Source organism: Phoenix dactylifera, chromosome 4, assembly GCF_051530095.1.
Source record: "Phoenix dactylifera cultivar Ajwa chromosome 4, Ajwa_hap1_PhDact_Kaust_v1.1, whole genome shotgun sequence".
Lineage (NCBI taxonomy): Eukaryota > Viridiplantae > Streptophyta > Magnoliopsida > Arecales > Arecaceae > Phoenix > Phoenix dactylifera.
The window spans coordinates 41227758-41241288 of NC_143193.1; the positions used below are offsets into that span (position 1 = coordinate 41227758).

Here is a 13531-nt window from a genome sequence, read left to right on the forward strand (position 1 = left end):
TAATTGCTACAAATTTTGAGTAATTCTAGATCACTCTACATTTTCGATATCATAGAATTTCAGTTCTATTCATGCTTGTCATCAAAATCTGAAATTCAACAAAGAAAAGAATGATTAAAGAAGAATGCATCTTTTGAGGGGGAGCTTTAGATATTCAATCTAAATGCAAAAGGTTACATCCATTTGATGAATATCTTGAATGTTTTATGGATTGATTTTGATAAACCTCCTTGTGTTGCCATTATTTGTCTTAATTCTATAAAGTTCGTCTTATCTCAAACATTAAGCTTTATAGAAATATGCTCTCATTAGTGTAGGCTGTGCTGAAACTTATAGAAAAATATATTTTCGAGATTGACAATTTTATTGAACATTATCTTCAAATTCTAAACTCTTAAATGGAACGATCAATTAAGGAGGAGAAAAAAATTTCAGAAGAAAAGATCATATGAAACCTAATCGCATAAATCCATAACTAAAGGAGAGAGAAAGAATACTAAATAAAAAGTGATCCTAATACTCTCCAATATGTATCATCTGAAATTTAATCTGAAAATCTTTACAATATACCTTGAGGCTTGTTATTTGGTTAGTATATCTTATGCATCAATCATGAACCAAATTGCAATTCAAATAGTTGATCTTAAGAGCCTCTAATTTAATGAAAAAGGGGAAGAATAATGATTTTCTTGAGAATCTCTTAGAAAACCTATTTTTGGAATTCACTAATGAGTTCTTATTGGCTTGTTCTTTAGAACTTCAATTTCGTGCCAATCCATTATTATGTGTACCAAAATGTGCTTCTTTTTAAAGGAATAAAGTCTTTAAAAGAGATTTAAAAGAATCTTCAAAGCCTTGAATTTTATGTATGCTCTAAGATATATCATAAATTGCATGAATTCATGTTTTGGTGTTTATGCCACAATATTTTTACATCATAAAAGAACTTTGCAATCATACTTAATATATTGCTCTTATACTCTGAAAATTAGTTAAATTACTCTCATGTTGTTAAAATACTTAATATATTGGGCAAAAGATCTTAAATGAACAAGCTTTCATACTTATTATCGAAGAGAGATCAGATTTCCATTTGTGCTTTCCTTGAATATCATTTATGGTACTTCTTGAATTAACTTAAGAAAGATTCCACCTACACTTGATTTGAAAACTATCTTTGGAATCACATTCGATGTGTTTTCCTCTGAAATTATCTTAATTGGCTCTGGTCTATGCTCATTAATCTTTTTCTAACATTATTATCTTGAGTTATATGATTCATATTCTTACAATAATTTGACACGCAAATCAGAGTACAATAAGAAAAAGAAATATTTGAGTATTCTTATCTTTGTGCTTAATGTTTCACTATCTTTTTGATGTTGTCAAAAAGGGGAAGAAATATCTAAGTATATGCTCATAATGCTTTATGTGTTGATTATGTTAAGTTGATTAAATCTAAAGCATTATCATGAAGTATATTTTAAAGATATATATTTTCTACTTCAAACAACTTAGCTATGCATTACTTCTAGAACACAATATATTTTATATTGCATATACTCCAAGTTTTGTCATTATCAAAAAGGGGGAGATTGATGACCCAAAGATTGATTTAAAGATTGATTTTGATGATCACAAAACCTTGAAGCATAAATACTAATGTTTGTGTTACAAGAAGAAAGATAATTTGTTTTGCAAGGAACATAGCAAGTTGGAAAAATACAAGAAAGCCTCAAAAGCTCTCAAGAAAAGTTGGAAGAAAGCTACACTTTATTGGCCCAAGTTTCAAGTTCAAATGATTCAAGTTAGAGGAGCAAATTCAAAGAAAGATTCAAAAAAATAGTCCTCGAGTCGACTCCTGGAAGTTTAGAGTCGACTCTGGCACTCTGGAGTTTCAAGAAACAGTGCTCGAGTCGACTCCGATACTCTACGAGTCGACTCCGACTGAGAACAAACAAAAAGACAGAGAGTTGATTTTCAGTGCTACAGTGCTCGAGTCGACTCCTACTTCAGCGCTATAGTGCTCGAGTCGACTCCTACTTCAGTGCTACAGTGCTCGAGTCGACTCCTACTTCGGTGCTATAGTGCGGAGTCGACTCCCAGCTACAGTGCCGACAGACTAGTATTCACAAGTGACTCCTGTTTCAGCCGAGTCGACTCCTACTTCAGCCGAGTCGACTCCAGCATGCTGGGAGGCATAACGGCTAGTTTTTTCTTGATTCCAACGGCTCTATTTTTGTCTCTAACGGCTAGATTTTTGTTTCCACTCCCTCTAAAGCTATAAAATCAAGAGGAGAGCTAGGGAAGAAGGGATGGAAGTGAGAGAGAACATTTAGAAAAGAGATTTCAAAGAGATTACAAGAGAAATCTCCTAAAAGCACAAAAGGGCCATTCAAAGTAAAAGAGAGAGAAGAATAACATCCAAGTGAATCCCAAAGCTTCCTCTCCAACTGTGTGCTGCCTCGGTGATCCTCTACTTCATGCAAAATAAGAAGAGGGTCAAGTAAAGAAGAAGCCGAGTTCCTTCATCTACAAATTTGTTTGAGGGCTTCTTCTCTTTACTTTACTTATTTATATTTGCTATATTTGCTTATTTAAGAAGCTTGTATTTGTTTTAAATTCTTGTTCTAATATCTTGTAACTTGATTCAATCAAGGGATTGAATCAGGGGGTTAAGGTTTGTTGGTGAGCCAAAGGAAAAACCAACGTTGTAAGGTTGTGGTTGGTGAGCCTTTGGGAAAACCAACTGGGTTGATTGTGAACCCGAAAAATAATCGTTGTAAGGTTGTGGTTGGTGAGCCTTTGGGAAAACCAACTGGGTTGATTGTGAACTCGAAAAACAATCGTTGTAAGGTTGTGGTTGGTGAGCCTTTGGAAAAACCAACTGGGTTGATTGTGAACCCGGAAAACAATCGTTGTAAGGTTGTGGTTGGTGAGCCTTTGAGAAAACCAACTGGGTTGGATTGTGAGCCCGTGAAAACAATCGGTTGGTTCTAGTCGGTGAGCCTGTGAAAACCGACCGAGTTCGTTGTGATCTCGCAAAACAACAAGTTGGGTTGTGAGCTTGTAAAACAACCGACTGTAATCTGAGGGATTATAGTGAAATTCCCAAGAGGTCTTGGGGAGTGGATGTAGGTGCTGGGGTGCACCGAACCACTATACATCTTTGTGTTTGTGATGCCTTATCTCTTGTATTTCATGCCTTACATTCATGCTTGATTGTGTAATATCTCTAGCTTTGTTTTCTATAGAGTTATGAGTGATTGTTTAGAATTTGCTTAGCTTCCACTCCATTCTTACCATACACATAGATTAAAATTGATCATACAACTATAAGTTAATTTTAGATCAATTGCACCCTAAAGCCATAGTATAATTGCTCTAGCTTAATTTTCCACTGCTTTACTTGTAATTGCCTAGAGCTTAAGTAAATAATATCTTATCATTCCGCTGCATTCTATTCAAAGTAAAAATTAGGGAACATAATTTTTAGAAAATCCAATTCACCCCCCTCTTGGATTGTCACCTTGGGCAACAACTTTCATCTGATGGTAATTGGCTCGAAGGTCTAGGTTGGTGAAATATGAAGCTCCATAAAGCTCTTCTAACAAGTCATCGGCAGTTGGGATTGGGAAACGATCTTTAATGGTGACAGCAATAAGTACTCTATATTTCGCATACAGGAAGTGTAAGGGAATTTTTTTCAATCAAAGCATTTGTGGTTTTATCTTTCACCCAAAGAGAGTGTTATCTTCTTTATCCATTTATATTTTCAACTCTTCTATATCATTAGTACAGAAGCCAAATCTAACAACCTTCCCTAGAAATACTCTCCAGTATTTGTACAACTCTTCTACTACTACCAGTACAACTGAACCCGAAATACTCTCCAATAACTAGTAAGACTTATTTTCTATTGCAGCTCTCCGTTGGTGCTTGAATCTCTCGGCGCTTGACCAGATAATCTCTCAACAGCTTCTTCTTCAAGCCAATGTCTCTCATGCCACGCATTCTTCTCATCCCACATATTTAGGATTCTTCCTCTGCACCCTTTGTGAACGACGTGGCTTATCACTGTGCATGCTTGTAACTAACAAGTTGATCATATCTTGGGCTATCATATTCTCAAGAATAATCCTGACTCTAAAATGGGCTCTGACATCTGCGCAGATATTTTCGTTTTGAAACCTAGAACCCGGATCTTAGCTCCGCAGGCTGGAAAACTATCTGGGCTGTCAGGTTTTACAAGGTTTGACATGAGTACTGTGCTATCTTCCACTCTACTACAATACCCACATTCTCTGCACCCCAAGAATGCACCTGTTTTAATGGCGGAAGAGTGGGGGCGGAGGGGAAGCAAGCTAACACCCAAGGGCTTCCTCCTAAACCTCCTTTCGATTAAGGGGCTCCAAGCCAACACCCAAAGTAGGGCTTCTAATAAGAGAAAGCCTGAGCGGCCTGATAGCAAGGCCCGAGAGCAATTGGGCTCGGGTTCAAAGTTTTAACATAACAAGGCCCGAGAATCATCGGATCATGCAATGGCCACCTTGAGATCTTTGCAGGATGTGATTTAGTAGTTAACGTTGCAAAAAAAGATCAATCAATCTTTTGCATGAAAGATGGTTCGGGCTACGCAAGACTCCGGCGTGATCTCTAAAATCTGGGCTTGTTCAAATCTTGGCCTAACCTGGTTATTGCAGGTTGCTCGATGCATCACCCATCAATCTTACTTAGCTTTATTTTATCAAGAAAAATTTGCTAGTATAGTTAATACCGAAGTACCAACCATACCTGAGATTAGGCCAAGATATTCATAATCAAAGATGATGACGAAAATATGGGCATCGAACCGGATTAATAGAGGAATGATTGAAGGAACTAAAGGCGAAAGAAACGATTCAGAGCTCATCTAGTTTTGTGACGTAAACTGCACAATAAACAAAACAGAGTGAAATGTAATGGATCTAGTGTACAGAAAGTAATGAGGACAGAAGGCAGCATATAAACTAGAGGAAAGAGATTCTCTACCAACAAATCTCATAGGTTATGATGGAAACCTTAGCTCTTGTTTAAATTTACCTTCGTTTGCTGCTTCTGCCAGAATCTGCTTGTCTTTTGGATTTATGTTTTAAACCAACAACGAGTAGCAGAAACAGATATGTGGAACCTAAGGAACACCTAGCTGGCTGATGAGAATGGGGGAGAGTGAGACAGAGAGATGAACAGAGGAAAAAGGCACCACATTACTATTAGTCTCTGCCTAAAGCAATAGTCTCAATGTCTCTCACTTGTACTTCTATTCATAGACAACAATTTACTAAGTATCCTTTTTGGCTTTGTAGGGATAGAGCACAAAGCTTTGAACCTCGAAGAAGAGCTCCTCATCAGACCATCGCGAGGCATCACAATATCATCCATGCCATTGTCGACCTCTGCCAGCTTCATCCTAAGTGTTGCAAGCTTCGACGTCGGGCATTTCAATTCGGAGATGCTCCAGTTATCATCCGTATGGGTCGCAGAGCCCAAATGTTGAAGCTTTGGTTCTTCTCTTTCTCCATCTCCTGCAGCCGTTTTAGCTAGCAGTGCCTTAATGTTGTGAGGCAGCTCATTCACCTGGCCACTGGACATGGCGGCACGGGCTTGCTCGAAGAACAGGACCTGCACCACTACTCTTAATGGAAGCAGCTCATTCTGAGCAGCATGCATGCAGGCTTCAACTGAGAGCTTTTTGCAATCCAAGATCCGACACAACTGCTTCCTTGCATTCTTGCCCAGGTCTGGGTGTGTCTGATTCCATATAGAAAGCAAACAAGCAGTTGAAAGACTACTTGGAGTGGAAATAAACAGCAGAAGCTAAGAACTTGGAAACTAGTAAGAGAAATTACCCTGAGGTAAATATCAATCACTCCGTAGAGATCATCATGGTCTGGTCTTGCGAAGTCCGGCACAGCTTCAGCAAGAGCAATCAACTTTTCCATAGGCAGATTTGGATCTCTTGCAATCTCCTTGAGATAACCATCTATGAGCTTAGCCACCCTCAGCTTGGAGCTATGGGAGGCAGAAGATGACCTCCTGCCGTTCTCCTGCCCCTCGAATTCCACGTTGTCCGCCGACCGGGATCGTCTCCTCTCGCAATTGAGCTTTCCTCTCGGAGGGCTAGTTGGAGGACTCTGTCCTTGAAGCATGAACTCCTCCAATATGATCATCACTATGTCGACATCGTAGAGCAGCTCGTCTGCGTAGGACAGAGATGGAATTAAGAGATCTCTAACAGTCGCTTCCTCCAGCTGAACTCCGGCTCTCCTCGCCAAATCCATCTTTGATGATACTGAGGCATTAAGTATGTTGGCGGCCTTAAGAAGCCTTAGAAGGAAACTACAAGACACAGAGCCTTTGTCAATTGGTAATAAGCTTACTAATTTCTCCAACAGCAATCTGTGCTTCAAGGTGATCTCTCTGAGAGGTTCTGAGCAAGAATTCTCTGTGAGCTGGTTGCTCTGATGGCCATCTCTTTCCATGTTTGGCAACCAATGGAAGGCGTAAACCAGCAATGCCTCCCCGACGAGCTTGTTCGAAACTACGCCTGCAGACTTGACAGCCACCATGATCCTCCAATAGTGGTCTATCCCCAATTCAGAGATGTCTAGTGCCCACCAGTCTTTCGACAACAGCTTCTGACTGCTGTGAGACAAGTTTGCCTTGGAAGGGTGGGCGATGATCATCGTGGCGATGGCATCGATGCAGCGGCCTGTCATTCCGAGCTCCTCACACAGGGGAGCATATTGCTTTGTATTCTGCAGCGTGACGATTGTATCCTTCCAGCGGCGAAGGATGCATGATCTGAAGAAGACCTCGAGCTTGCCTATGAGGTTGCCTCTGTCGACGTCGTCGTTCATCTGAAGGTACTCGGCGGCACATCGGACTGGCACGATGTTGAGGGCGCTGAGAGTGATGGTGATACCATAGCAGAATTTTGCACAGGTCTCAAATGCCTCGGCACCGCCGGGGAGGTCAGGAAGTAGGATGATTGCATCCTCCGAGGTGTTTTTCAATTCAGAGCAGAGTAGTTGCAAGCGCAAGGACTTGGAAAGGAGAGGAAACTGTGATCGCAAAGAACCCAACAAGACGAATTAAAACTAAAGGAAAAACATCCAACAAAAAAAGATCATACTGAGTGTTGGAGTGAATGGTCTTAAAATAGATCTCCTTTTACCTTGTGTAGCTGATATAAGCTGTTCTGGACCTGGATCTTGAGGTCAGTTGAGACTTCAGAAGAAAGAGACCTACATCCAATAAGATCAAAATTTCTTGTAAGGAGTCACATGATATGAGAAACAAGGTATCACCAAGTGCAAAATATAGGTTTTAGCCATTACACCATTATTCACCAACAGAAGAAGAGAGGACAGGAGAAAGCTAGGAGGAAAACAGGGCTTTGACACGAGACCAATATTCTCAAATGCTTTTGAAGAGATTCATGGGAGAGGACGTCACCTTATGGCTTCTGTGGTGAAGAAGGTGTCAGGCCGGGTTCCAAGCTTCATAAACTTCATCTTGGCTTTAGTTCATTGCCCAGCTACTGCCAGTGATCACCAAGCAGTCAGCTCTCACTTCTGTGATAAAAAGCTTCTCCCCTTCCTGTTAAGCGCTTACAGAGGCACCGCCATATACTGACTCTCTGCAGAGATGGGAGCCCAACTTTTGGAACAGGATTTATTCTTCTTTCACTCTCTTTCCCCGGTCACGCTGTTCTTTTGGTGGAGAGTAAATATATATGAGAAGTGGTTGGGCAGAGAGCATTCAAGGAAGGGACAGAATCCAAGGAGGGGATGCCTTGCTGAGGTCTGGCTGGGAGATGTGGGGGATATATTGGGAGGATTAATTAATGCAAATGGTTGAGAGCTAGGGGATGAGTCAATGATGATTAAGGAGATAAATGTGAAATAAAACAAGGAATATGCGTGTCGATTTCAATCAATTTTGGACACACCAAATAAGATTGGACATATGACCTAAAACAAATTAGCCAGAGACAGAAATTTATTCATAGAATAAAAGACTACAGCATGAATTGTAAAATCTTTTACATGAAAAAAAAAAACATCATAAATAGCTTTGAGTAACTTTTACGAACTGATGACATGCAATGCTAACTAGTCTTAGCCGGTTGGCTCCCCTCTTTATCTAGAAGAGGTTCAACTTTGAACCCTAATGTTGACATCCCTCCTATATCTCCCTCTCTCTCTGTGTCTTAAACGTTGCGTTATTGTTTTTTTACTTTCCCTAATGAAATGACCCTATACTGCTATACAAAAGGAGACGCCCTTCCCTACAATCCTACTCATGAAATGCTGTCTTGGATAGACTTAATCCATCGTCATAAGTTTCTATTTTCCCTTGACACCTAATTTTTTAAACCTTATCTTCTTCTATCTCAACAGGGCGATTAAAGAGAGTAGCTTTTGATTATGCGGTGGAAGAATGATGAAGTGGTCCTCTACTTTTGATTTAGAAGATACCCACCTTTTCTATCTTTGAATTGAGTGCAGCCATCCAATTTTGGATTCCTTTTGTCCCAGTCTCTCTCATGTCCAAATGATGGTTAGTTCCCGGCTTAATCAAAACACTCTCCAATGTAAACCCTGTTCATCCTTTTTATTAGATCAAGTGCTTGTCGCTGGCCCATTCTAATTTGATAGCTGAGTTGAGACTCTAGAAGCTATCCAAGTCAGTCTCCTAATAGTTGTTTACTTATTGGCAAAACAAGGCAGGTGGCAAAAGGAGGACTTTTGGACCAAGGATATTATTGTAAGTAACAAATTGTGACTTGTTTGGAGGCTGATGGAACCAATTAAAGCAAACTTTGCCGATCTTAGAACCCCACAAGCATCATTGCCGTGGAAATGGCTCCTCTATTTCCCAGAAGGAACATTGATTCATATACCATATTATATGCAACATCGTACCCCTTCTTTTTGTGAGAATAAAGTAAGGGGTCGTGCCTGTCATCAGAGGTCGCTTCTCCCTTCATATAAGCTTAATTTTGGAGGTCACACAGATGGGCCACATTAGTGAGGAAATGGGGATCACAAGGAGACGAATTGCCGCATTAAGATAGATAATTATAGATCTTGTGAAGATATGAAGAGCATTATGGCATCTTATTTTCTCAGCTCATCATCTGAAGTATTTTGACTCCCAAAACCTGAATCGCACACTTGATGTTTCAAGTGGCCACCAAGGTAAATGTTGGTTTTTGTTATCACCATACTCTCTGAAAAATTGCATGTTTGCAGGCCGAAGTGTGTATACGTGGCCATTGGGGAAGATGGAGAAAGGGTGTTAATGAGCTGAGCTTGATTAGTATTGCGTCTGATTAAGCTTAGTTTTTTTCCTTTTCCTTTTTATTTTTTCTATTTTCTACATCACAAGTTGGAGTTCTTTTATCATTCTAGACACCGCTATGCGTGTCTCACATTGCCGTCGCGAGATATTAACAACCTCTTCTCATCATATGGCTGATTCGAGTTTAAAATTTGAGATAAAGCTTGTCAACCCTAAAGGATGAATTTTGATGATTACAAAACATTTGAGATGATGTTGTGTACTAAAGACATTGGCTTAATTGTGAAGTTCTATAAGTCAAGAAAAATCAGAAGAATTGAAGCACTGCAAAATCTTAAGTTCTTCGCAAATATCTCATTGGTCATATTCTAAAAGGAAATGATCTTAATCTAGTCCATGGAGATCAAAGATGAAGTCTAAAGTTTTTTGTTTGAAAGACTTGAGTCAACTTCTAAACAAAAAGGGACAAGTTTAAATTAATTCTGATATGTTTTATTCAAGAAACACAGTCAATGAGTCGACCCCCGCAAAACATAAGTCGACCCTTGTATAGTTCAAAGTAAACAATAAGCTTTCACCGCCTGAGACAAAGTCTGAAGAGTCGACCCTTGTTCAAAATGAGTCGACCTCCGAAATTGAAGAGTCGACCCTTGCGTTTGAAGAGTCGACCCCTGCTCAGTCTCAGCGCCGGCCGAAAAACCAAAGCGTGAGCCGACCCTTGTGTTTAAAGAGGTGACTCCTGATGAAGATGAGCCGACCCTTAAGGATAAAGAGTCAAACCTTTGCAAATACCACAGCATAAGCCTTCTCGACATTTTGAAGTGCCGATCCAGAATGAACATGAGTCGACCCCTGAGTTACATGAGTCGACCCTTGTACTGCTGGGACCACAACGGAAAGCTTTGAACGACTTTTGTCTTCTTCTGTAACAAAAAAGATTCTCATCAGAATGGAAAGAAAGGAATTCAAATCCCGCCGAAGAATTTGTCTATAAATACAAGGAAACCTCAGAATGGAAACAATAAGAAAAGAAAAAAGATTTTATTGAAAACAAAAAGATTTCCACTGAGAAAAAGAGAAGAAAAGCTTAACAGTTCATCATCCTCAGCAGCATTGTAATCTGAAACTTTCTCTTGTGAGGAGATCAGTCGAAGTTTCTCACTGCATCGTGAAGAGCTACTGTTCGGACATTGGAACATCCTTCCACAGCCAACTTCTTCATCGGCTTCAGCTTTTACTTTCATTGATTTATTTTTTATATGCTCTGAAGCTTTAAGTCTTCTAGTTACAGCATTCTTTTAGTTGAATTAATTGCTGTTGTAACAGTTTTATTGATTTGAAACTTGTAAAGGCTCTTCCAAGCCTCGATTGGAAGTTGCTGAATCGGAAATATTCAGCAAGGAAAAAGTTTCTAGTTGGTTTATCTGAAAACCAACTAGGTTGTTTGTGAGCCTGGAAAAACAAACGGTGTAAAATTTTTGGTTGGTTTATCTGAAAACCAACTGGGTTGTTTGTGATCCCGGAAAACAAAAGGTTTTCGGTTGGTTGTCTGGAAAAACTAACTGGGTTTTGATTGTGAGCTCGGAAAACAATCAGGTTGTAATCTACTAGGTTATAGTGAAATCTCAAGCTAGGCTTGAGGAGTGGACGTAAGTGCTGGGAGTGCACCAAACCACTATAAACCTTGGTGTTTGTGATTTTGGTGTTGGATCCCGTTTAATTAAACCCTGATCCCGTTTAATTAGAACCCACATCTTGACAAGTGTTCCTTGAATTTCGTAAATCTTGATAATCACAAGGGCATTACGGTATTTTCACAGCAGTGAAGAGTTACCTTGATGGGGGGTGACTCTTCACGGGTGTAACCACCTGCAGCGTTTGGTCCCTGGAGAGGGCTATAAATAGCCTGTTAGACTCCTTCTCAAAACACGTATTAAGTGCTCTCTCTCCAGAAGATTACTCGCTAACCTTTGTTCAGATCACCGGTGATCGAGACTGCGCACGCATTTCAAAGCCCAGAGCGCAATTAAAGATGGATTTAGCGAGTCAAGGTATGATTTATAATTCATTCATTAAGTTAATCAATTCCATCAATAGTATCAGAGCGGGTGGATTGGATTCCAAAATAAATCATACCCGTTTGGTTCGCTGGACAGCGGTACTTTGGACACTGATGTTATTTACCCATATGAAAGAATTTTTTCTGGGCGATGTGGGACTAAACTCTTCCCATCTTTCCCCTTCTTCCATTTTGGAACAAGAAAACAAGGAAGGGAGAGCCGCTGCCATGGCCGCCGCTGCGGCGGGTCTCGGTCGCGGCCCTCCCCGTCCCAACCGGTGGCCAACAGGGCCACCGTTCAGCAACCGCGTCCCCGGCTGCCGCTGCGACCCGCCCCTCGGCGAGCCGGCATCGGCTGCAACCCGCCGTGGCCGCCATGGCCACCGCGGGCAAAGAAGAAAAAAAAAAAAAAAATCGGCCGCCATGGCCTGCGGCCCGCAGCCACCGCGTCCCCGGCCGCTGCCAGCGGCGCCAGCCGCGCCACCCACGGCGCCCGCAGCACGGCCTCCGGCCGACGCCCCTGCGGCCCGCGACCGCGGGCTGTGGCCGCACCCTGCGGCCGAACCCCGCGGCCTCCGCGGCCGACCCCGGCCTCCGGCCCCGCCTTGTGGCCGCCCCGCGGCCTGCTGCCATGCCTACGGCCGGCGGTGGCGGTTGCACCGCCGTCGTTTAGGAGAGCCTTCTCCTCTTTTCGTTTGGGGAAGATGAACAGTGAAGGGATTAACGGGTTTCGGGTTTTCTAAACCCGCAACCCGAATCCAGTTAATTTAAAAAAAAAAAAAAAAAAAAAGGTGAAGGGATTAACAGGTTTCGGGTTATTGGGCTTCGCCCCGCAACCCGAAACCCGAATCCTTTTGACTAAACTGTGAGTTTTGCACAGAAACCCCTGACAATATGTTATTCTGAACAAGGGGATTCCGAAATTCATCTATGGTCCCCAGACGAAAGATAAATTACAGAAAGGTCCTAAAATATATTTATTTGATCCCTGTACTTAGGATTTATTACAGAACAGTACACCGATTATTACATATTGGTCCCTGTAATGAATTTATTACATAAATGATCAATTTAGATGCTTTCTTATGATGATACATGATTGTTTAAATTATTCATATTTTTCATGATAAAAGGATGATATATGCATGAGACGAGCCAAAGCATCTTATATAAATGATTAAATTTTTGCATATTTGTGGTGACGAGCCAAAGCATCCCATAAATTTTAGAATGCTTTAGTTTAATCAATAAAGAGTCTTTTTATCATCATCTCATGAAATTGAATAGTTGCATCATATATAATGAACCGGCCCCAAAGGGAAATCATTATACAAAGTTAATGATGGGATGAAATAATGTTATTAGTATGATATTTATGATGAAATCTTGTTGCCCAAAGGCCTTGAATTCCTCATTAACATTGAACAATATCTAGTAAAATTTTATCCATTGAATAACGGTGTCTAAGAAAAGCTTGTCAAAAAGGCATACGTGCCTAAGAAAGGCTGGTACTTAAGTGAGCCTAGTGCTCCACCACCGATCTGGAGCTGATCTGGCTGTTATTCTTTGGATTTTTCAACTAGATATATAAAGTTCATTAAATATCATACTTAATACATTAGTTTTATCGTAAAGGGGTAAATCATGTAAAGTTAATTTTGATTTACTCACTAAATTGCTAATATGGGTTAGTGATTTAGATAAGGTTTTAGCATAATTATAGCATGCATATTGATAGTAAGCATATGTTTTGCAGCTTTGTTTCCGACCGTTTTTTCACAATCTACATCATGCATCCCAATACTTAATGGTTCAAATTTCTCGGAATGGAAAGAAAGGCTGACATTTACTTTAGGGTGCATGGATATTGATCTGGCACTTCGTGAGGACATGCCACCTGTCCCCACGGAGGAAACTACGCCAGAGGAGAAAAAGTTGTATGAGAGGTGGGAGCGGTCAAACCGCTTAAGTCTTTTACTCATACAAAATCATATCTCCAGAAAGATAAGGGGCTCAATTCCAGATTGCAAAACTGCAAGAGAATTCTTAACAGCAGTAGAAGAGCAATTTGTGAGTTCAAAGAAAGCCCTAGCCAGCACCTTAATATCAAGGTTTGCTTCCTTA

The 13531-nt window shown here is 40.7% G+C and overlaps 1 protein-coding gene across 1 annotated transcript; it reads right to left on the reverse strand.

The window, feature by feature from the left end:
• Positions 1 to 5222: 5222 nt before the first annotated feature.
• On the reverse strand, positions 5223 to 8288 carry LOC103698176 (Phototropic-responsive NPH3 family protein). The gene is made up of 4 exons (XM_008780167.6): positions 7498 to 8288; positions 7217 to 7286; positions 5889 to 7103; positions 5223 to 5790 (listed from the first exon to the last, which is right to left on the reverse strand). The coding sequence occupies exons 1-4, from the start codon at positions 7554 to 7556 to the stop codon at positions 5278 to 5280; spliced, it is 1857 nt and encodes a 618-aa protein (XP_008778389.4). The 5' UTR covers positions 7557 to 8288; the 3' UTR covers positions 5223 to 5277.
• Positions 8289 to 13531: the final 5243 nt, after the last annotated feature.